At 43.2% G+C, this 22030-nt stretch overlaps 1 protein-coding gene across 2 annotated transcripts; it reads left to right on the top strand.

The window, feature by feature from the left end:
• The first annotated feature begins 2067 nt into the window (after window positions 1-2067).
• Window positions 2068-13363, top strand: LDB2 (LIM domain binding 2). Of its 2 annotated transcripts, none has more exons than XM_010147097.1 (3): window positions 2068-2192; window positions 3336-3481; window positions 12734-13363. In XM_010147097.1, the coding sequence occupies exons 1-3, from the start codon at window positions 2090-2092 to the stop codon at window positions 12962-12964; spliced, it is 480 nt and encodes a 159-aa protein (XP_010145399.1). In that variant the 5' UTR covers window positions 2068-2089; the 3' UTR covers window positions 12965-13363. The 2 variants fall into 2 exon arrangements, with proteins under 2 accessions (XP_010145399.1, XP_010145406.1); XM_010147104.1 differs by having other exon boundaries at window positions 2141-2192; window positions 3339-3481.
• The last annotated feature ends 8667 nt before the right edge of the window (window positions 13364-22030 follow it).

The following is a 22030-nucleotide window of genomic DNA, read 5'->3' as shown; positions in this document are numbered from 1 at the left end:
GGAATAAACTGAATCCTGCATGTACTTTAAGACCCGATGCTCTTAATTTTTACCAGAATATTGAAGCAGAGGAAAATCTGATCCCAAAGTGCACCATCTGATAGCAGCTCTCTGTCTATTAGATTACCTTGCAGATACTTATCTACAAAAATATGTGTAAAAAGTCTTATGTAAGAAAAAAGTCAATGAGGCAACTGCAGATTCAATTTCTGCGGTTGGAAAAAATAATTCCTCATGCTGAAGCTCTTCATTCTCCCTGCTGCTTTATGTTATCTCTGTTTTAACTGCTGTTAATGAAGGGCTCATCAAAAGGCAGTGACAATACACAATAATATTTAAATGCTGAATTAATCTGTTAGTCCTTGTGGCAGCTCCCTTTCAGCTATTTTCCCTGCATACTTTGCATCTCCATTTATATGACTGAAAGTGAGGTGCACATGGAGAGAATGGAGCAAACATTGATGCGTTCTGCAGCCCAGAGAAAAGGATTTGCCTCATGTCTTATATATTTGTAAAAGCATGGAAGGAAAACATCACCTGCTGAAGTAAGTCTAAGACAATCCTTCAGCAAGACTTGCTAAAATTAAGAAGATAGCTCAAAACAAGACTCAGCTTAAGTCAGCTCTTTCTGCAGTTGCCATTCTAACTTCTGATAATTTGTCCAACTTGTTGCTTTATTTCTGATGGTAAAAACAAGCGAAGCCTTGCCCTGCTTCTAAATGCAGTTCTGCTTTTGAAAAGTGACTCTAAAAATGGCATGCAGGCTCCATGTTTATTCTGTGTCAGCTATTGCCTTATCAAATGTGCTCAGTTAGCAAGTATAGAATCACAGAATGGTTTGGGTTGGAAGGGACCTTAAAGACCATCTAGTTCCAACCCCCCTGCCATGGGCAGGGACACCTTCCACTAGACCAGGTTGCTCAAAGCCTCGACCAGCCTGGCCTTGAACACTTCCAGGGATGGGGCATCCACAGCTTCTCTGGGCAACCTGTTCCAGTGCCTCACCACCCTCTCTGGGAAGAACTTCTTCCTGATATCTAATTTAAACCTCTCTGCTTTCAGTTTAAACCTCTGAAGTAAGGAACCTTTTCCTTCTATGTGCCAGCCCTGCAAAATTCCAGTGGAACCTAGGGGTTAACCTGGATTTTTAGTTCTCATCTAGGATGACCAAAAAACAAGGGTCCTGCAAGCAAGAGTAAACCCTCAATTACATGTGTGCAATTCTGTAGTCTTCTGTGGGTTTGTATAAGGTTTAACTGACTGGAAACGATTCTGTGGTGATAAGCAGGAGGGAATAGAAACCAGCTCACCGTGTTCTTTATGCTAGATCTGCTGTGCTAACAGGAGCAAAAAGGAGTGAACAATGATTTTAATTATTAAGTGAAGAGATAGAAAATATAAAACCATTTTAAAAAGGTGTTTGCTTGAAATTCTATGTTTTCAGAAATCTCCCACTTCAACACAATAGAGCATTCAAGCTGACAAGAAAAATAAACTGCCTCTCTTTTTCGTGGACATGTCATTCATGTGATGGGAACAGAACATATAGTCCTAATAACAAGAAAGGAACTAAATTATTTGAATGCATGCAATAGCAAGATAAAAGATCATGTTTACAAGCCTCATGTATGGGCAGTCTTCATTGTGGAGTGCAGCAGGTCAGAAGATGGCTGTGTGTACATTTTGCTGTATGGGAATGATATCCTGCCATGGGCCTTTTATTATTTATTAGTTCATCATTGCAGCTTTGGCAATCAAGCATGAAAATTTTCTACTCTTCTGAAACCTCTGTAGTCTGGAAGACCAGAGTTGATATTTATCTAATTGGGTTTGGGGTTTTTTGTTTTTTTTTTTAAATATCTAAGATAGCTACCTAATAGTGAGCAAAAGTTTTCTCAATTCAGAGTTTTGATCCTGCAATCCCAGTGCAGATTAAACTGAGCTGTACAAGGCATACTTTCTTAGCTGGGGTAAAAACACCCCAAGAATATACTTTCCAGCTATGTAAATACTGATCAACTGAGTCTTTGCTTGGATGAAAACATTCCATTCTGATTTTTTCTTCCAGTTGTGTGTAATACTGGAGCCAATGCAGGAACTGATGTCAAGACATAAAACTTACAATCTAAGTCCTCGAGACTGCTTGAAGACTTGCTTGTTTCAAAAATGGCAGAGAATGGTGGCCCCACCAGGTATGTTTCATTTCCAATATTTTGCTTATTTTGTAGTTAACTTAATATAGAAACAATGGGAAAATTTACTTCAAATTTACTTACAATGGAAAGTTGTACGAATTAGCACTGTTCCAAAAGTAAGCCTGAAAAGGATACTGATGTTTTATGATTTCAGTCTGATCCAACTGATTTATAGATGTGCCCATTCGGATGGTTTCACTACGACTAGGATATAATTTAGTACTAAAATATGTGTAGATGGAATGCAAAATGCCTACTAGCTCCATTAGAATTCATCGTTTGTGTAATTCAGCTTCCTGCTGTGACTCTGAAATTACAGCTACAATTCATAATTAATTGTCTTTGAGACTAATATAATGTTATTTACAGGCCTGGATCTAATCTCCTTCCTCTTATACCTCAAAATAATAATTCTCTCCTTTTTTAGGTTATTAAAGATTTGTATATCTAAGACTGTTCACATGGGTGCCCAGGCCAAATTTTGAAAAGTATAACTGCCCCTCTGTTCTTTTCTAATTTAAGTAAAGTTATGCAATTGTCCTGATTTGGTCTGAGTTTGGAAGACTCACAGAGAAATGGCATTCAGCACTCTCTAACGCCTCCCTTGGGAGTGGCAGTTGTAAAGATGAAGCCCACGTCAGAGATAGAAGGAACTGGAATGGTCATTGCTCGGATGCTCTATCGATGGCAGCAGTAGGTTTGAACGCTGCCTTTAGCCTTTGCCTCTGGCTGGGTTGGTTGAGGCTATACCCTACATCAGGGTAAGACCTGGATTTTTGTGTAGCGCTAACTTACTTGCTGTGTGACCTTCAGCAAGTTACAGGGTCGGTTTGAACATCCCGATAGGCACCGTGATACTCACATTGATAAAAAGCTTTCAAATGTCTTCACAGATAATGCTGGGAGAATAAACTTCATTAGTCTGTTATACAAAATTGAAGGCAGATTCTATTTGTTTAGGTCCAAATATTACCCTCTGGTTTGTATGTTAAACCTAATACTACTGGTAGTAGTACTACTAGTAAACATAGGAATATAAAACTGGATGAAAAAATATTTCAGCACTTCTGCTTATGGATAATTTTAGTGCACACTTTACAATATCTGCCATTTGCTTTCCCTCTTGCCATTTTATTGCAGCAGAACCCACAAGACAACCGACAACCAAACGGAGAAAAAGGAAAAACTCTACCAGCAGCACTTCCAACAGCAGTGCTGGGAACAACGCAAATAGTACCAACAGCAAGAAAAAGTCGGCTGCTGCAAACCTGAGTCTATCAAGTCAGGTACCTGTAAGTCTCACTTTCCTTTTAGGCCTGAATCGCTTACGGTGCTTTGATTCTTTCTTTACGTTGTAAAGAAGGTGCATTCTTGAGGCTAAACTATCACAAGCAAAAGGCGATCTCGCCCGGTGTGCTGTGGAAGCTGGGGAATTAGTGGAGAGATGTGAAGGAGCCATTCTGCCGTGCACCTTAATGAATGACCTTCAAACAGGGTATCCTGAGTACCAGGTGTTATTTTTTTTAAGGCCTGGGCCACCTCCACTTCTTCTCAGTAGGGGTCCTTCCACTGACCGTGGGACTCAGACTGGCCTCGTGCTTTTAGATAAAGCATGAGTCTTCCATCTGCCAGGTGCTAAGTGAGGATGAGTCCCCATGGAACAGGACAGCCGTACCTGAGCAGACCGCTGGTCTCTCCATGTTCGTACCTTGACTCTAATCGGTGCCGGGTTCAGATGCTTCAGTGCAACAGGTTATTAATTAACTTCCCCACAGAGGTTATCTCTTCTTCCAACTACTCCACTGGCAGAGGGTAGGTGCCCTGGAGTATGGATCTCAGCTTATCCACCCTGCTCGTTGTAACTGCTGACATCCTGATTCTACAGGGAAACACCAAGTCATTTCCAGAACTGTACCAGCAATGCAATAATCACATTTATTGCCTTATTCACAATATAGGGGTAATCAGACCCCAAATTGTGACAAAGTGTGCCTTGGTCAATAAGGAGATAGCTTACGCATTTTAAAGCTAGGGAAATTAATTTGTTATTATAGCAACTGTAAAGTGGTGGCTTGGGAATAACATGCAGGGATTTTTATTGGATTTCTGATCAGCAGATAGGTTTTTTTCCGAAGACTGACAAATACAGGCCTTTTGTTAACACAAAGCAGGCACTTCCTAGGAAGCTCGAATAACCAGATAAAAAAGAGTAGACTAACACCAGTGAAATGAAGTTAAGATTTTTGTTTAGCAACTGATTCAGCAATCCAGTAGTTTACAGAAGCTTTGGGCTTCAGTACATTACACTCATATTTTCTCCTTGTCATATTAAAATTTTCACGTGGCTTGCATCCCCAGAGTCAGATTTTTTCTAATATAGGCATCTCTGGGTTTCTCTGGCAGCACAAAGCAGTCAGAAGGCTGGCTACCTGATTCCCTGGTGGCAGAGGCCACTCTGCCTCACTGACTGTGTCTGCCAGAAAACCCCTTGGATCAATAATCAACCATATTTAAGCAGAAACAGCAGTTAGGTGCAAAACTGAGCAACCAGCTAGTTCCCTGCTGTCTCCAAGTTTAAAAGACAGTAAAATCACTTTATCTCGGCTGCTCCCTGCCCTGAGTTCAGTTCAGTAGGACCAGAGTCTGACCCCCTGCCTCTCTTCAGTCTGCTCCTCCCTGGAGAGACGACTTTTGTTGGCTTCAGTGGTAGCCATGTGTACTTCTATGTTTAAGTGTAGCTGAGCTTAGTTACCTGTCACTGTCACTGATGCTCAAGCTGACTTCAAGTACTGAAAGGCTACTCCTGACAGATGAAGTAGTCAAGGCTACTCTTCCTGATGGAGATGATAGTTGAGCGTATGAGATATAATGGTGAAGTTTATCATGGTGTGAGGATTGGATTTTTAGTCTTCATTGATTTTCAGGAAGCTGCATAGTCAATATTTTTCAATATTGTTTGCTTTCTGTACCAAAGTTGCAAGAAGGTCCAAACTCTTTTGTATGGGAGTTCAGGTTCCATTTTTAGGATGCTTCTTTCCCTCTGCAAAGTGGAGAACGCTTAGCTGTTTGGTTTGACATACTAACAGCTCTTCCCATCTTCCCCACAGCAAAGATAGCAAACCAGATGGAATTGATGGTTGGGCCACTCTGTAGAGTAGACAGAACTCAAAATAATTTTAGCAGTAGGATATTTTGGTGTAAAACTATTCAACACTTTTCAGTTAAATAGAGACATGTTACCATGTTTCTTCAAAATTATGCATTCTTTGAAGTGGGCCTTATTACAGACATGCCACTGCTTTCTGAAGTTAGTTGCAGGTAGCAGTAACTTTCTGTTTCCTCCTCTTAACTTTACCTTAAAGTGAAATATTCAGTAGTTAATGCTTGATTTCCCCTATATGCGATAGAACACAAGATATCCTCAAACACAATTTCATAGAGTCATGATAGAATGGTTAGGGTTGGAAGAGACCTTGAAGATCATCTAGTTCCAACCCCCCTGCCATGGGCAGGGACACCTTCCACTAGCATTTGACAGTTCTCAGCTAACCAAAAGCTTCATTTGGCCACCGAGCTTCCTGTGAATGAGACTTCCCTGTCCAGTAGGAAAAATACCTACTGAAATAATCTATTTTCAGTGTTAAAAGCATTTTCTCCTGCATTTTTAGAGAAAAGGAATGAAATCACTGCATCTTCTGTCCAGGTGACTCACATAACCAGAGCAAGTGTCAGTTCCATTTTTCCTTTCTTCTCTGGAGATCCCCAGCAATGAACTCATATCCATACCAAGCGTGGATTAATATGAAGTCATGTAGTCCAGCTTTCTCTTTTTCTCCGGTGATTTCTTCCAAGCCAGCAATGGCAGTCTCTCCACCATAACAGAATCTAACTCCTAATTTCCTGTCACTTTTATGCTCCTATGTGGGTTTCTCTTTGATAGTAAAATAATATAGTTAGAGAATGTTTCCTTAGCCTCTATTCTATGTAATGTTTCTTGATTTAGAACATTAGTAATTATCTAGTTTTGTTCCTGCAGTAATGCTGTGTATACTGTGGCAAATGTATGAACTTGCCACATCCCTCATCCACATTCATCACCCACATCATTAACTTCTGTTTCTTTAATGAGGTCTTCATGCCTGGAGAGGCAAATGTTCCATATTCAGGACAACAACCGGAAAGCAGTTGGAGTACCATCAACTATGACAAAGCTTGAAACTTCAGAGAGATTTTCCCCATACCCAATCTTCCCCTTCCAGATCTTCAGATACATACATGGCGCTAAGCAAACTTGATCATAGAATCAATCATAGACTGGTTTGGGTTGGAAGGCACCATAAGACCATCCAGTTCCAACCCCCCTGCCATGGGCAGGGACACCTTCCACTAGACCAGGTTGCTCAAATCCTTGTCCAGCCTGGCCTTGAACACTTCCAGGGATGGGGCATCCACAGCTTCTCTGGGCAACCTGTCCCAGTGCTTCACCACCCTGATAAATGATGGATCAATGAGTTGGAACAGTTTCTGTCACATACATGTTCTTCTTCAGTAACAGGAGGTTCCATTTCCTCTACCTGGGCATTTTCTGATCAGTTTTTCAGGCAGGGACAGTACTGAGAGTACAGAGCCAAGCCCAGAAAGTGAAATGATGTGGTTGCATTTCCATGCATAGGTCAGTTTGGCACTGCACCCTGAAGTTCAGTTGCTGAAGCCTAATCAATCAGTATCATTTGTGCCCTTTGTGTTGTCTTGAATTTATTAGCACTTTGACTGTGCTGACACATTGTTACATCTTTAGTAAGACAGTCTTCAAAAACATCTTAACGGTCTCTGCCAGTGGGTGGGTATGCCTCTTCCCTCTCATCCGTAATTTGAAAAGGGTCAGTCTCAGTCTGTACTCATATTGTTTTATACTTTCTCAACCCTGCCAAATAAAATACAAACTTTTGCCCTTCTGACTATCACGTGCACTCTGTTACATTCATGTTCCTTTATAATGTGATTTCTGTGATTCAGTTAGTTCTCAAGCAGACCTTCAGCATCTCCTCGTCGATATGACTCTTCCTGCCCAAGTCCCTTGTTTAACACCTTGCCTACATATTACATACTTCCTACACTCTTAAAACAAACATAGTTAGCCAGTGTGATACATGATTGAACTGCACAACTCGTGCCTGGGTCGGCCTATTGCTTGTCCAGTATCCTGAATCCCTAAGTGCTGAGGCAACATGCTGTTGTGTGTTGGAGGTAGAACCAAGTGCCACTAAAGTCTCTCCAAGAGCACAAATGCAGAAACATTTTTCTCACCAGAAGTTTTCTTCTCCCAGGGCTCTCATTGGTGCAGGCTCAATATTTCCAGCCATTTCCACAGATGCATTGGCTTTTTTAGTCCATAAAGAAAGTTGACAGAACAGGGACCCAGAAGCTGTAGCCCACTCAGCTGTCTTAGTCTCGGCAGATGCCAGTCATTTCAACTGTTCTCGGATTTGTTCACGTTGTCGATCACTTCTGATCTTTGGAAGGAACGTTAACCCATTGTACAGAAACTGGAATTACCAATTTCCTCTTTCATCCAGACAAACAGCAAAGATGGGCAAGACTCCTTCTGCAAGGTTCATAGAAAACCTGCCTTTTTAATGTCAGCTTTCCTGTGATTTTAAAGAAATTAGCTCATTTGGGTGGGTCACTGCATTATCACTTACACAGTACTAATTTCCTCTAATATTTTAAGCCAGCTGCAGTGTTTTCCCAAGGCTTTGCTCAGTTTTCAAGCCTCTTTACTGTCTGAAATGATAATCCTTTGCATTTTTTGTATTCTTCTGTTTCAAATAAAACTTTCTTGCAAGTCCAGACCCTTGTACATAGAGCAGTGACCTGAACACTGTGATCTGTGGATTACAGGTATATGCAGGTTCATTGGAAGAGTTCCATACAGCCATATCACTTATATATCGATTTCTGTTACGTGTAATAAAAAATGTGTACATTGATCCAGTCTCATCTATTTGAATTTGGAAATTTGACAATGATGCACAAATTTCACAGACTCTAAGCACCATTGCTTTAGGCTGCTCCCAGTCATAACCATAGAAATTAATAGGTGGATTTTTCTTTCATTTCCTAATGAAGATCCTGTCGAGTGTAATACTGTAACCATGAACCCAGTGAAATATCGTTTGTGTTGAAAAGAATAAAGCATCACTACATGCCACTAAGTAAATTGAGTGTTCTTTGTTATATCCAGAGTCTTAATTAGAGCCTCCTTGCACTCTTTAAGCGAGTTACATACCTCAATAATCTCTCTTTGTAGTTCTCCCTAAGCTCCTCAAAAGCCAAATCCATAAATAAACCTGCTAATGTGGAATGGAGCAATACAATCTCTTAGGTGTTTCAGAAACAGGGGGTAGGTTTAGGTGGTTAGTAATGGATGTAGGAGTTCCAGAGCTAGAGTTCCAGGGCCAGAAGATTAGTGTCAGAAATTATCCCATGTCTCAGAACTGTGCAATTCAGAATCCAAGATTTAGCCATAAGGAGATGAGAGTGAACAAATTGGTTTCCCGTTGCTGCGCTTTAGGAAGAATATTCCAAACAAGACCAGAATGTCAAGTTAACAGAGAGGACTATGATGAGATGTGAAAGATAACCATTTTCCTCTAGAAAGTGTGTACTCTGAAACCTAATTAAAATGTCAGTTGTTTCTCTAGATCATTTCAACACTTGGTCTTGGAAGCAGTGACCATCACGGGTGTGGGCAGCAGTGGGGCTCTCAGTCGTTCATAATTTTTGTGCCGAGGAGCTAAGAAGTCAATTATTAAACTTATCACCACTAACATAATACCGTAAGAAGGAAGGAGAAGGTACCCTTCTTCTTTTGTCGTAGCACTTAGAGGTATGCTGGCTGCTAAAACTAGTGCAACTTCCAATCCTTGGAGTCTGAGACTTGCTTGAACAATACACTTGACAGTTTCGGGAGTTCTTCATGATCTCAGGCTTGTGAAGCACTGTTTGTCTACTTCCAGGGACTGTGAGGCCTGAACTACAAACTAGTCACTGTAACGCACTGAGCAGGGCTACGTATTCACAGCAGCAAAGGCATGCACAGAGATGGGGAATTTTACGCGGCCCACCACAGTATTTTACCTCCAGACCCCAGTAAGACATTGTTTAGCCATAGGATGAGCCTTAAAATCTCAAAAAGTTTAGCTACATAACTGGGGATAGCAGAGCTAAATTTGGAGGCTAGGTATAAAAAAAGATGAAGCCTGAGAAATGACTGGTCTGTTAAATAGAAGTGCTTGCATTTGAGTTGTGTATGAAGTGATCTCTGTGTGTAGTTTATATGCATCAATTTAAGTTTGGGTGGCAATTAGGGTTATTTCAGGATGAAAGGTATGATATACATGAAAGCTGCTTTTGTGGTTATATTATTAAATAATACATCTCTATCACATAATGTAAAACATCCACTGCTTGATTTACAGTGCTTCACCGCAACCATATTTTACTCTTATGAGACATTCCTTGACCAAAAATGTTGTTTCTAATCACAGAGTAAATTAATAGGATTGAGTGACTACAGTCTAAATCTTTTTTAAACTGATCTAGTCAAATATGTGCTACCATAACTAGGCCATAGCAGTGTGTGCTGCCGTGCAAGAGACTAGGGTTTAATTCTTGGATTCTGCTTCTCACTCCATGAGCAGGAGCTAGGAGCACTCCAGAGCTGCAGCCTCAACCCTGGGAGGGATGGAGCCTTGTGTCATTCAACAGCAGTGACCCCCACTGGCCAATTTAAGGAGAAGCATTGAGGGGCTCTAAAAGGAGTCACTTCCAGTCCTCCTCAGAGGTTGGTGGTCATTGCACGGGATCTAGTGAGTGGAGGTTCAATGGGGTGCACTCGGTGGGGTCTTCAGCTTTCAGCCTGAGGAGCAGAATCCTCTCCGGGGAGGAACTAGCATGTGCGCTTCCTGAGACACTATTTTTGCCTGACATAATTATAAGTAGCAAGATTGTCAAGAATTTTTTTTTTTTCCCAAATGTCCTGTAACTAATGCTGTAATATCTATCTTTTAAATAGAATGAGGGAAAACCCCACTAACCTCAATGTAATTGTAGTTTAATTCCCAGAGAGAGAGAGATACTCAGTAGCATGGAGAGAAATGTACGTGCAAACTGTCCTCTCAGTGGGTGTCATTGTACTAAAGGAATAATATTTGCAAAGAATCTGAGAAATCAGAGATGGAAATACTTACGAGGTGATTGAAGATCTCCCCGCTGAGGCACGAATGTTTCCTACTTCAGATCGAGATTTTGCCCAGCCCAGTGTTAGGTGACCTGAGCAGCAAACTAGCACTGTTCCACTGGGGTCATTCACCCTCAGTCTGCATTTCTCAGTAACGGGAATACTATCCTAACAGTGGGGGTTACGTTTTTGTTTACTTAATGTCATCCTAGTCCCCTAGTTTATATCTCATCGGATTGGCCTAAAGCGATCCTCTTCCTTTCAGGACTTGCAATTGTTGAGCGTATTTGCCCCTCCCAATCATTTGGTGGATGTAATATGTGCTTAAATCTTTCACGTGGCCTCCCCAGCCGGCTGTTCTAGCCCCACAGTTATTTTTGATGCGCTTCTCTAAGTCTCGTCCACGTTGCCGACCTCTTGCTGGTATGGCAACAGGGAGAACGTGAGGTCTGCCCTCAAGAGCCTGCAGTAAGAGGAGCTGTTGCCACCTCGGTCTGTGATTCTGTAGTTCAGTCACTGGGGCCCCCTGGCCTGCCGCATCCCACCGCACGCTCAGACCCGACTTGCTGTCCTCTGCCAGGTCTCTCTCGTCATTAGTGCTCCCGCAGTACAACAGGGTCAGGTCTGGTTCAGCACTGCACACTCGACGGTGTCTGTTGGTTGGAGGGACGAAATAAATTAGGACAAACTTTCTGTTACAAACACCTTTGTCTTTTAAACTGCTGTGTTGCAAAGCTGTGCGTGAGTTTTATTTAACCAAACATTTTATGGCTATATGGAGTAACAAAAATACAGACAATGTAAAGAAGAAATCATGTGACAGTTTCCACCTACTCGCAAATTTTTCACATGGCACAGGCTGAAAATGTGATATAAACATCCTTCTGTAGCATGTCAGCCTTTGCTGACGGACATCGAGAATCAGTGCAAATACTAATTTGTGTTGTCTCATGGGGAAGGAAGTACGTTCCTGATTAAAAAGAAACCTTACCGAACGCAAACGTTTCTCTTCGGTTTGCTTTTCACAAATGCTTTCACATTCGTAAGGAGGAACAGATCCTTTAAAATGTGAATCTGTTGTTCGCTAGGATTCTTGGAAAGGCTTGTTAAATCAGCAGGTACAGAGCTAGACATCTGGAATTGCTGCACTTTCACCGAGCGCTAGCTGCTGCCCTGCCACCTGAGCTGCATGAAAAGAGGCGTCCCACCTATTTCTTGAGTGGTTAGCACAGCAGCCTGATTCTCCCTTGAACAGAGAGACCAGGCGAGCTCTCTGGCTTTGCACCTTTGCCTTCCAATCTCAAGTTTGCACCTTTCTATCCCATGCTGGTTAGGTTTTTTGCAGCAAATGTGTGATGCACTGGCGTACAGTAGGCGGTTTACTTGTTTTCATGGAAGGACAATTTGTACTTAAAGCAGCGATTAGACGAATTCTTACTTTCTTGCATGCTTCAGTTTTTGATGACTACTAGCTTCATCAGTGTAATTATAATTAGCACTCTTCATCTTCCTTTTACGGTACCAGCTGGACAGATTGGTCCTCTTACTGCACAGATTGGCGGCAGGGTTGCCTACATGGAGTTAGGTGACAGGCACCATGAAATAACAGATGGTAAATTCAGGGCTTGTTGGCAATCAGCAGGTTTTTGCTAATGACTTAATTAGCTATGCAAATTGTCAAATCAGTGTGAACATTGTTTTTATCGAAAACTTTACCTAAATTAATTACCATAATTAAGTAGCAGAATGTCAAGTATATTGGATGCGTAAAAGGGCTTGGCTGGCGATGGAGACGAGAGTTACCGTCTTTATTAGAGTGCCGTGCTCCACATTTGGGAAGTCTGCGGATCAGAAACGCAGGCGCTTTCAAGCTACTTTTAAAACACACTTATCGCCAAGTCGCCACTGAGACGCGCCCTGGTGCCTTTCCACGTGAAATGGCTCAGGGAAGAATTACAGGATGAAGGCTAGATATTTCAAGCAGGAGTTCAAGGCAGTTTGGTAGCCTGCTTCCTTGCTTAAAATCATGCCCAGTTTTCAGTCTACCTGCTTTTCCGTTCTGGGGTTTCTGAGATCCAGAGCCATGAGCATGCGGCTAAGAGATGTGCTAGAGGTTTTAATTTAAATTAGAAATAAAGTGTAAGCCTGTCTCCTGGTTCCTACCATGCAGGAACTTTTAAGTCTGTTGTTCAAATATCACAAAGTTAAGAGATGCAGATTCTCTAACATAATTTTTTTAAGTTGATTTTTTCTCTCTCAAGGTTTCCATATAACAAATATTGGGTGCTGTTCACAGGATGTGATGGTGGTAGGAGAACCAACTCTGATGGGAGGCGAATTTGGGGATGAAGACGAAAGGCTTATCACTAGATTAGAGAACACACAGTATGATGCAGCAAATGGAATGGATGATGAAGAAGATTTCAACAATTCACCTGCACTGGGAAATAACAGCCCATGGAACAGCAAACCTCCTGCTAACCAGGAGACTAAATCTGAAAACCCCACACCACAAGCTTCCCAATAGGTTATTCTGCAGCTGTACCCTCTGCAGCGTATGTCAGTGGGTTATTAATTACTGTTTCACAGCATTCTTTAAAAAAAAAATTAAACCCCCACCTTTCAATAGATACCGTTTCTATTTCTAAACTAAAGCTATCTGATTTTTTTTTTTTTAATTAGGGAAAACTCTTGTGTAAGCTTCCATATACATTTGTTGGAAGTATTCACATACAACATGATACTGGCACTGACCTCAATTAAAATAATTGAAAATTAAATAGCAGCTCATGGCAAAATTCTGACAATACATTTTATTGGAAGGGGTTGTTTTTTCCTCATCAAACAATGGCCATATTTTAACAAGTCATCAGTGCTCAGGATCTCATTAACGTAACTATGTAAAACTTTTTACAATTGTAATATATTTTCTGCTTTTCAACTTGCACCTGAAATTTCTTGTTTCAGAAAAAAAAAAAATCAGCTTTTAAGGAAAAGTAATTTAAAGTAACTTTTATTCTTTTTTTAACTCTTCTTTCATCGGTTAATCATGCGAAGGATCCAGCATTTTTAATTTACATTTAGCTGATGCCGGTAGATACTCTTTCCATCATGTAATAAAAATGCTGAAACAAGAAATGTCTTTTTTTTCATCAAAGACATGAGAAATATTTTTATGTGGAAAAAGACACCCAGTCCTATGAGAGTTTATGCTTTGTAAAATTGCTGTTGATCCAGATATTTTAAAGCCATGTAATCCATTAACTTTGTGGGCAGCTTAATAAATCTAAAACTTTTGTGTTTTTACTATTGTATCTGAGTTGGCTTTGTTGTTATTTCTTTTCATAGTATATTTCTTGTATAATATTTTTGTAAAGCCCTCAAATAAATTTTTGTTTTACCTTTTTTTTCTTTTTTTTTTTTTTTGATTCCGGTGTATTTATGTGAAACTTTATAAAAGAAACTAATTTTTTTTCATTTACATATTAATATGTTCAGCTCCTCATGTAAAGACACAGTGAGTCAGTGTGTTATATAATACGACTGTATTTTATGTATGCTTTGCCAATAAGTGTGCCAATAAACTGTGTTAACAAACGTGCTCTTACACGGCGCATTTACGGTTTCTTGCGTGCAGAAGACACACGTCCACATGCAGAATCACGCACCAGGAATCTTTGGAATTAGTGCTTTGCTGGATTGCAATCTTTTTCCAGGAGAAAGGGAAGCCTGTAGTTCAGGTGTGAAGCGCTTACAGCTCAATTTGGGTAGGGGCTCTTTTTCTAACCTCAGCGGTGTGTAACGCCGCAGGTCAGGAGGAGCAGCGAGAGCCGAGCCTGAGGGAGTGCAGGGCGTCCAGCGAGCGCACCTCCATCCTGAACTCTGCATCCCTCGCCTTCCAGGGCTGGGGCTTATCAGAGCGGGGATTTCCACTCTGCTGAGTTCCGTCTGATAGTGTTACAGTGAGTCCCTCAACTGGGGCTGAGAGGATTAAAAAAATTCTCCTCCTTTCTTCCCTCTGCTATCAGATCGGTGGTTCTCGGGAGCAAGCAAAGCCCCTGGCCTGGTGCAGCGGCTCTGAATGCAGCCCGGCGTGTCAAGCCCCGCGGCTGAGCTGGGAGCCGCAGAGGCACGCGCCTGCATCCCAAGGCAGCTGGGAAGCCCAGCAAGGTGCGCCCTGCGGACGGCAAACACTTCCAGGGGGGATTACTGACACAGGGATACTGAATCTGTGCGGTCCTGCATTTTGTGCCGGGGAGTGATGTTCTGCTCTTGACTGAAACTGTGCTTTTAGTATTACTGACATTACAAAAACGTCCGAAGAACTCCTGGTTCTTTTCTGAGTGACTGTAGCCACTCTAGGGAAAGGTGTCTCCCAAGCGTATATAGCTGGACACAAGCCGGCAGTGTGCGCTGGCAGCCCAGAAAGCCAACCGTATCCTGGGCTGTATCCAGAGAAGTGTGGCCAGCAGGTCGAGGGAGGGGATTCTGCCCCTCTACTCTGCTCTTGTGAGACCCCACCTGGAGTGCTGCGTCCAGCTGTGGAGCCCTCAATATCAGAAGGATATTGACCTGTTGGAGCGAGTCCAGAGGAGGCCATGAAGATGCTCAGAGGGCTGGAGCACCTCTGCTATGGGGACAGGCTGAGAGAGTTGGGCTTGTTCCGCCTGGAGAAGAGAAGGCTCCCGGGAGAGCTTATTGCAGCCTTCCAGTACCTGAAGGGGCTACAAGGGAGCTGGGGGGGACTTTGTACAAGGGCCTGTAGTGACAGGCCAAGGGGGAATGGGTTGAAATTGAAAGTGGGGAGGTTTAGATTAGATATCAGGAAGAAGTTCTTCCCAGAGAGGGTGGTGAGGCACTGGAACAGGTTGCCCAGAGATGTTGTGGATGCCCCATCCCTGGAAGTGTTCAAGGCCAGGCTGGACGAGGCTTTGAGCAACCTGGTCTAGTGGAAGGTGTCCCTGCCCATGGCAGGGGGGGTGGAACTAGATGGTCTTTAAGGGCCCTTCCAACCCAAACCATTCTGTGATTCTATGATTCTATGATAGACGTATTTTTAAGCATATTTGTGCTGGGTGTGATTCCACCAAGTAGGTTTGAATCCACCATTGCAGAAGAAACAGAGGGCAAAGCACCCAGCTTCTCCAGCGGGAGACAGCGCCCTCCCTGCCTGGAGAGCGAACCCCAGCCTCCGACACCGGCCCCCGTTCTCCTGCCAGCAAAATCCTCATTTGACGCGTTCTGGCACCTATGGCCGGCCCCGCAGGAAGGGACCCTGAATGACACAAAAGTGTGTCCAGCTGCTGTCAGGCAGAACTTCACTAAATAACAAATGCGGACTGCGTGTGTCTGCGAAGATAGCAGCGCTGCTCCTTCCTAACGCTTGCAGGGCGCAGGAGACAGTAGGTCTATCATTCAGGGACTATATCAGGCCTGATTTTCCCATGTAAATAATTAAATTCACAATGTATTCCATTAACGGATCACGGGCTCCTATATCGCTGCTATAACATTACAATTATACACTGTAATTCTAATGTTCAAAAACACTAATCATTCATATTACATTTCCACGAGCGCACTCTAAAAGGCGTTCCTTATTATTAATCTTTCGAGACTGGCACTACTATTTCAATTTTTAAAAGATTTATGATGTCATATTACTCCTGTTGTTTCAGTAAATAAACACAGGAACACTTGAAAAATGGGTAACGGGCTCCTTAGAGCCCTGTCCTTGAATTAATCTGGAAGGACGCTTTCTCCATATCTCCTCAAAAAACCCGTCTATCAATCCACCCTGTTGTGGTTGGGGTGAGTAACAGACGGAGCTGGCTGATTTTATTGATTCACTTACTTATTCATAGAAGAGGATGTCCAGCTGGGTGGGCTGGGGGGGGCGGTTGGAGACGCAGGGAGCTGACCACGCAGCCTCGGCACTGCTGCTCCCTCCGTCCCCGCGCCCTGGGCCGCTGCACCCCCCCTTCGTGCTGCGTTTCAAGCCACGCAGTAAACTCGTCACGAGAGAGCCTGTGGTCCTTTGTCCCCCCACGTGCCCTGTCCTGGGGAGCACTCCCTACAGGCCGAGAACGGCTGGATTGCATGCCTTTTGGTTGTGGGTTGCAGGTTTTGGGTGCCCCGTGACCCTCCGATGGAGAGAAGTGGGAAAGGTGGATAAAGATCACGGGTGAGCTGGAATAACACGTTCATGGGGGCTGAGGTTGCTGCCTGAAGAATGGAAGCTTGAAACCAACAATTAATTTTACTGTAATCTAATCTCACCACCTACAAGAACATCGTATCTCTCAGAATTTGGAAGGAAATAATGTTGTTGACACTTTCCTCTGGAGAGCCCTGCAATTATTAAAAGGAGGAAGGAAACTTATCTCATGATGCTGAAATACTTTCAAAGAGAAAGCTCTTGTTTGTTTTAGCTAAATGGGGGGAAATACTGGCCTGCCCTCGCAAATCAGGGAGGAAATTCCAGGAGTTTACTTAGAAAAGCGGAATCATATAATTAGTAAAGTGACTAAGAACACTGGTACCTAAGTTGGCTGCCGTAACAGGGGACTTGGAACATGCAAGAATGATAAGCGCTGGTGGGTTTTGATTCTTCTTTGATTTGCTTTGTTTGTGGGATTCTTCTTTTTTATGGGTTTTTTCCCTTGGGTCAGCGAAGTCCACTTCTCAGGGAGCTTCCAAGTCACACGAGTCACCGTGGGGTCTCACCAGCTGCCCTCACTGACGAGAACATTGCTGTTCTTAAAGCTCCTTTCTCCCTTTTCACAACACGAAGCAGTGGTGGTGGCTGTGTTGTCTTTTCAGAAGGAAGGTGTCCTCAGGTCTAACCATCTTCGCACCGGTTTGTCTGAATGTAACGACGCTGTGGGCTGATTCAATCTGGAAGGGACCTCGGGAGGTCTAGGTAACGTTTGTATGCTCGCAGCATCACCGGGCCCTGTGAAAGCCTTCGCACCGGTTTGTCTGAATGTAATGACGCTGTGGGCTGATTCAATCTAGAAGGGACCTCGGGAGGTCTAGGTAGCGTTTGTATGCTCGCAGCATCACCAGGCCCTGTGAAAGTCATCAGCAACTGGACTTTAACCTTGGGTCTGGGGAAGGTTCTACGCTGGGTTATGTTGGGGAAGTGTAACCAGCTTGTGTCCTTGGGGAACAGAACAGAAGTCCCCTTTCCCAGGGATCTGCCAAGGAGAATCAGTCTTGAAGTGTGGAGAAAGAGGTGGGAGTAGAGGGGAAGGAAACCACTGAACAGAGAGGCAAAATACTGAGCTAACACTGACTGGGTGTTTGCTAACATGGGAGTGGAGAGAGGTTCCCTACCCAGCCTTTGCTGCAAAACACCGTTAAAGGAGCCCAAATGATAGAACCAGCCATAAGAACAAATTCTGCAATTTCATGGCCTCCATGAAAATCCCATTTTAGCAAAGACAGGATGAAAGAGAAAACATGAATGATTGATATGGAAGGAAACCCAGTTTGTGCCTAATATATCCTGGAGAAACTGCTAATGGAAATTGAATAGTCCTGAAAATATTTCCTGAGAATGCGACTCTGATCAAGTAGCCCTATGGTGATATATGGCACGTCCAAATTAAAGCTGCCCTGGGGCACAAGTAACCCCAGCAGCTGGTTTTACGGTGTAGGGCTGGATGATTGGTGTGTTTCTTCCGGCTCTTTGACAGCGTATTTTTACACGAGGCCAAGGCCTGAACCTTCTGCTATGTAAGAGGAGCTATGTAACATCCCATGGAACTGATGTTACTCTAGCATATCATTATGCTTCTGTCGGGAAGCCTGGTGGTACCCCAGCATTGCAGAATGGCAGGTGGTACCTTTAGCTGAAGAGTCGCTTATGGAAGTCTCTATATTTATGGACTGTGCTGCTATATTTCATGGGAAAACATGAATTTCCACTGAACGTTCACAGTATTAAAATCTGTTCTAATTTAACATGTTATTTTGACAGCAACTAGTACCAGCTCTTCCAGAGGGAGAGGCTTTATTCGGCTCAGTGCTGGAGCGATCTAACTGGAGGAGCATTTCTTCCATGACCCTGTGAGTCACTTCTGAAATACAAGAACGATATCCCTTACATCAAGGAATAATTGTAATGGGTGTGTGGGCAGTCTTCATCCACAAGCACATTTTAAAACACCATTATGCACTAAGGATGACATCAGAGAATAATACATTTGTGCACACAGAATCGAAAACTTCGTAAGAAGCATCCAGCCACAACAGAGCGCAAACCCTCCAGCTCCCTGAGAAACAGCTGTACTTCCATCAACTCTGCAGGATGGGAATGATAAGTTGCTAAATGAATCCCTGATAACGCAGGTGCTGAATGCCATTACTGCCCATTATCAGGGGAATGTGCTTCAGCTGGACCCAGGTAAACACCCAGCCGGTGTGCCTCTGTTCCTCTCGGACACCCGAATCCTGTAGGCCTGAGCTCATTGCTGCAGCTCCAGATTCTTCAGGTTATTTTTCTTTTCTTTTCTTCCTGTGCGTGGTTCTGGATTTTATGAGAGGGTTTTGTTGTTGTTATTTGGGGTGGGTTTTTTTTTTTAAATTTGTGCAGTGCTCTGTGATACAAACACTTCTCGGGTGTCCACGATGTTGCCAGTTGGAAGGTGGCATGCAGAACAGTCGTCAGAGTGGGGAGCTGCCTTTTATATTGTGTTGAAAGGAATTCTGTCTGTGCTCTGGAGATCCTCAAGTTGTATATTGCCCTGGTTTAATTAATAGCTCTGTCTCACCTACTCTGAATTCATCTGCGATAGTCCATGCAATTCTGTATTGAACAGCTATAATGTATAAGGCTAACGCCTCCTTTGTAAGTGCATTAGGGGATGTTTTAGCAAACACTTGGTATGAAGCAGGCATTTAACACTCTGTATCACATTCCACTGCAACTCTCATCACATAAAGTTTCATCCTCCCCGAGTGATCTCTTGAGGGGGGTCTGAGTACTGGAAAAGCTTTTAAGAACTGTGTTTGGTGCTTTCAGATGCCGGGTTGAGGCTTTTTTTTTCATTCATTTTTCTTTCATCTGTCTCTGATAGCTTATGAAAATTTGTTTGCCATTTTGCCCGAAGTTTTTAACTGTCCATCTTCTTCTGGCTCTATGTAAAACAAAATGCGGGACTCGCTTGTACTCCGCGCAGACAAACCCATCAAAACCAAGGTGGGTTGCTCCTGGGTTGCCAAGAGAGATCAAATTCAGCAGACAGAAGGTGTGAAATGTAGGAACTGTGATGGATGCTGAGGCTTGTGTCTGTCTTTGCAAACTCCGTTTTGAAAGGGAATTTTCAGCTGTCTTATTTGAAATCTCCCCTGTAGGTTAAACTCGTGTTCCGAAGGGTGATAACAACAGGTGAGGAACTGAGCTACCTTTTCATGCAGGATTTTAGTGGCTCTATTACTATCTCGGTGTTTAAATCACCAGCTCCTCCGATGTGGATCAGGTGTGAAGTGTTACAGGAGCTCAGTTTATGGGCGCAGAGCTCACAGCTAAGGTGTCCCTGGACAGTGATCAAGAACCTTTACTGCGGTTCCCGCGCGTTGTAGGAGCAATGCGATTTCTTTTCTGTGCATCACAGCTGTCTCCTCTGCTTGGCGTTGTGTCAGCAGGCACAGGATATCAAGTTGGCTTTGTTTAGCAAACTTCCAAGTTTTGCCATTATCTCAGCCTAAGGGCTCAGAAAAATAGAACCTAAATCGGCCTTCTTTCTCCCAGAAAATGTATTGTTTTTAAATACCCACCCCTAGTTTTTGGAAGTCAGAACACCCTTGAGAAGGGCCTAACTCACAAATTTCACGCAGCAGGATTTGGCTTTACTGTAGATGCCAGTTGCATTCTGGGGGGGGTGGGGAGGGACAGGAATAATACTAATGGCCAGTTTCTAATGAGTGATTGAACAGTGGCACTCCGCAGGGAGGCAACGTTTTTAAGCTTAAGACCGTGTAATAGTAGGATGTGGGCTTTTAAAATGGAAACAGAGTTGTCAAGTCCTGTGATTTTATTGTGAGACCCGCAGCACTGCCAGTTCGCAATAGGGAGGGGAAACTGTTGGGGAAGGAAGGAGTGGTCTGTATAGTAATTGCCTTCGAACAGTCTGACACTTCAGAAAGTGGCAATCTACAAGACACAGTTTCCAAGAAAAGCCTGTATGCGGGCAAAGAAAATTGCAATCAGTAATGAAGGAAACCTTGCAGGGATGGGCCTCATGCAGGCACTGCCAGGTACAGGGGTGTGGGCACGTACCTGCAAGGGCAAGATGCAAAAGAAAAATGGAAAACTGATTTTATTTAATTTCTGTTCATTTAATTAATTTATTTTTTTAATCATCTGTGATAACATAGGTCGGCGCCAAAACCGTTCTGGTTTCTTAACTGTAAAAATCTCCTTTAACTTATTTATTAATTTGAAATAACCTTTGAGGAAGAATAAAACAAAACTGCACAGACAGTCCTACCTTGAAACCAGTAGAGTCGTGGGCCCGGCCATCAGCCAGTTTTTTACCCAGTGAAGAGTACGCACATCCAAGCCATGAGCAGCCAAAGTGATTCTCCAAATCATGATTTTTTTAAACTTTATTTTGTTTTATTATGCCAGAACCTTTGTCTTTGGTTTCAATGTTTTGGTTTTTTCTTCTGCTTCCTTCCAGGTATTGAAATTTTAACTTCTATTTTGATAATTTTTTTATTTTCCCAGTCTGATTTTTGTGCAGCTACAAGCACTACAAATTTGGTTTTGATTTAAAACAAAGAGTTAAAAAAAGCTGGAGCTAGAAGTCGAATATCAGATAGAAGCACCTCTGACCTAGCTAGGGGTGGGCTGATGAGCTTCCCTTCTCAAGGCTCCTGACTAAGCCACGATCTTGCAGAGTGAATTACAGAGATCATGTCCCGCCCAGCTCTCTACAGAAATACGCTTGTAAATGTTGCAGAGAGGTAGCTTGAAGGACATACGAATGATATAGATCACTCAAAGCATCAGTTATTCCATCTTTCTCCTCTCCTCCCTTTCCCAATTCCCTTCGATATTTGAAAATAGACTAATCCAGGACAGTCACGGTTTTAAAAAAACCCAGTCCATGAAGACTTGTTAACTCTGGCTTTCCAGTTACAAGCACACGTCTCGGGATGCTCCTCGCTGACCAGATGTGAACAAGCCCGACCGTAACAGAGCCGCTGTGCACCTGGGTGGCTTTACTGCATTTTCTGCGTACACAGCACAGCAAGCAGGACTGACTCCCCCTACTTTGTGGTGTTCTTAAACAACAACAAAAAAAACCCAAACTCAGTTTACTAAAATTCCCAAGAAAGGACTATGTTGAGGACCCCACTTCGGTGGCACATCCGTGGGTGCTGACAGGAAGCACCCAGTGCCCTGGTGAGGAGCATGGCACGCCCCACGCCAGCGGCACGAGGCTCCCTTCTCGTTAGCTGCCCTGGGCCCATCCGTTGTTGACTGGTACCGCTCCTCTGCCCGAGCGTCCACAGTTCTGTGCTGAAGCCACTCAGCCTTTTACCTGACCCAAGACACTTGTATGTCTTAACATTAGTGACT

The sequence above is a fragment of the Eurypyga helias genome, unplaced genomic scaffold (genome assembly GCF_000690775.1).
Source record: "Eurypyga helias isolate BGI_N326 unplaced genomic scaffold, ASM69077v1 scaffold2330, whole genome shotgun sequence".
In the NCBI taxonomy this organism is placed as follows: Eukaryota; Metazoa; Chordata; class Aves; order Eurypygiformes; family Eurypygidae; genus Eurypyga; species Eurypyga helias.
The sequence above is the reverse complement of the archived record's forward strand: the minus strand, read 5'-3'. Positions and strand labels throughout refer to the sequence as shown.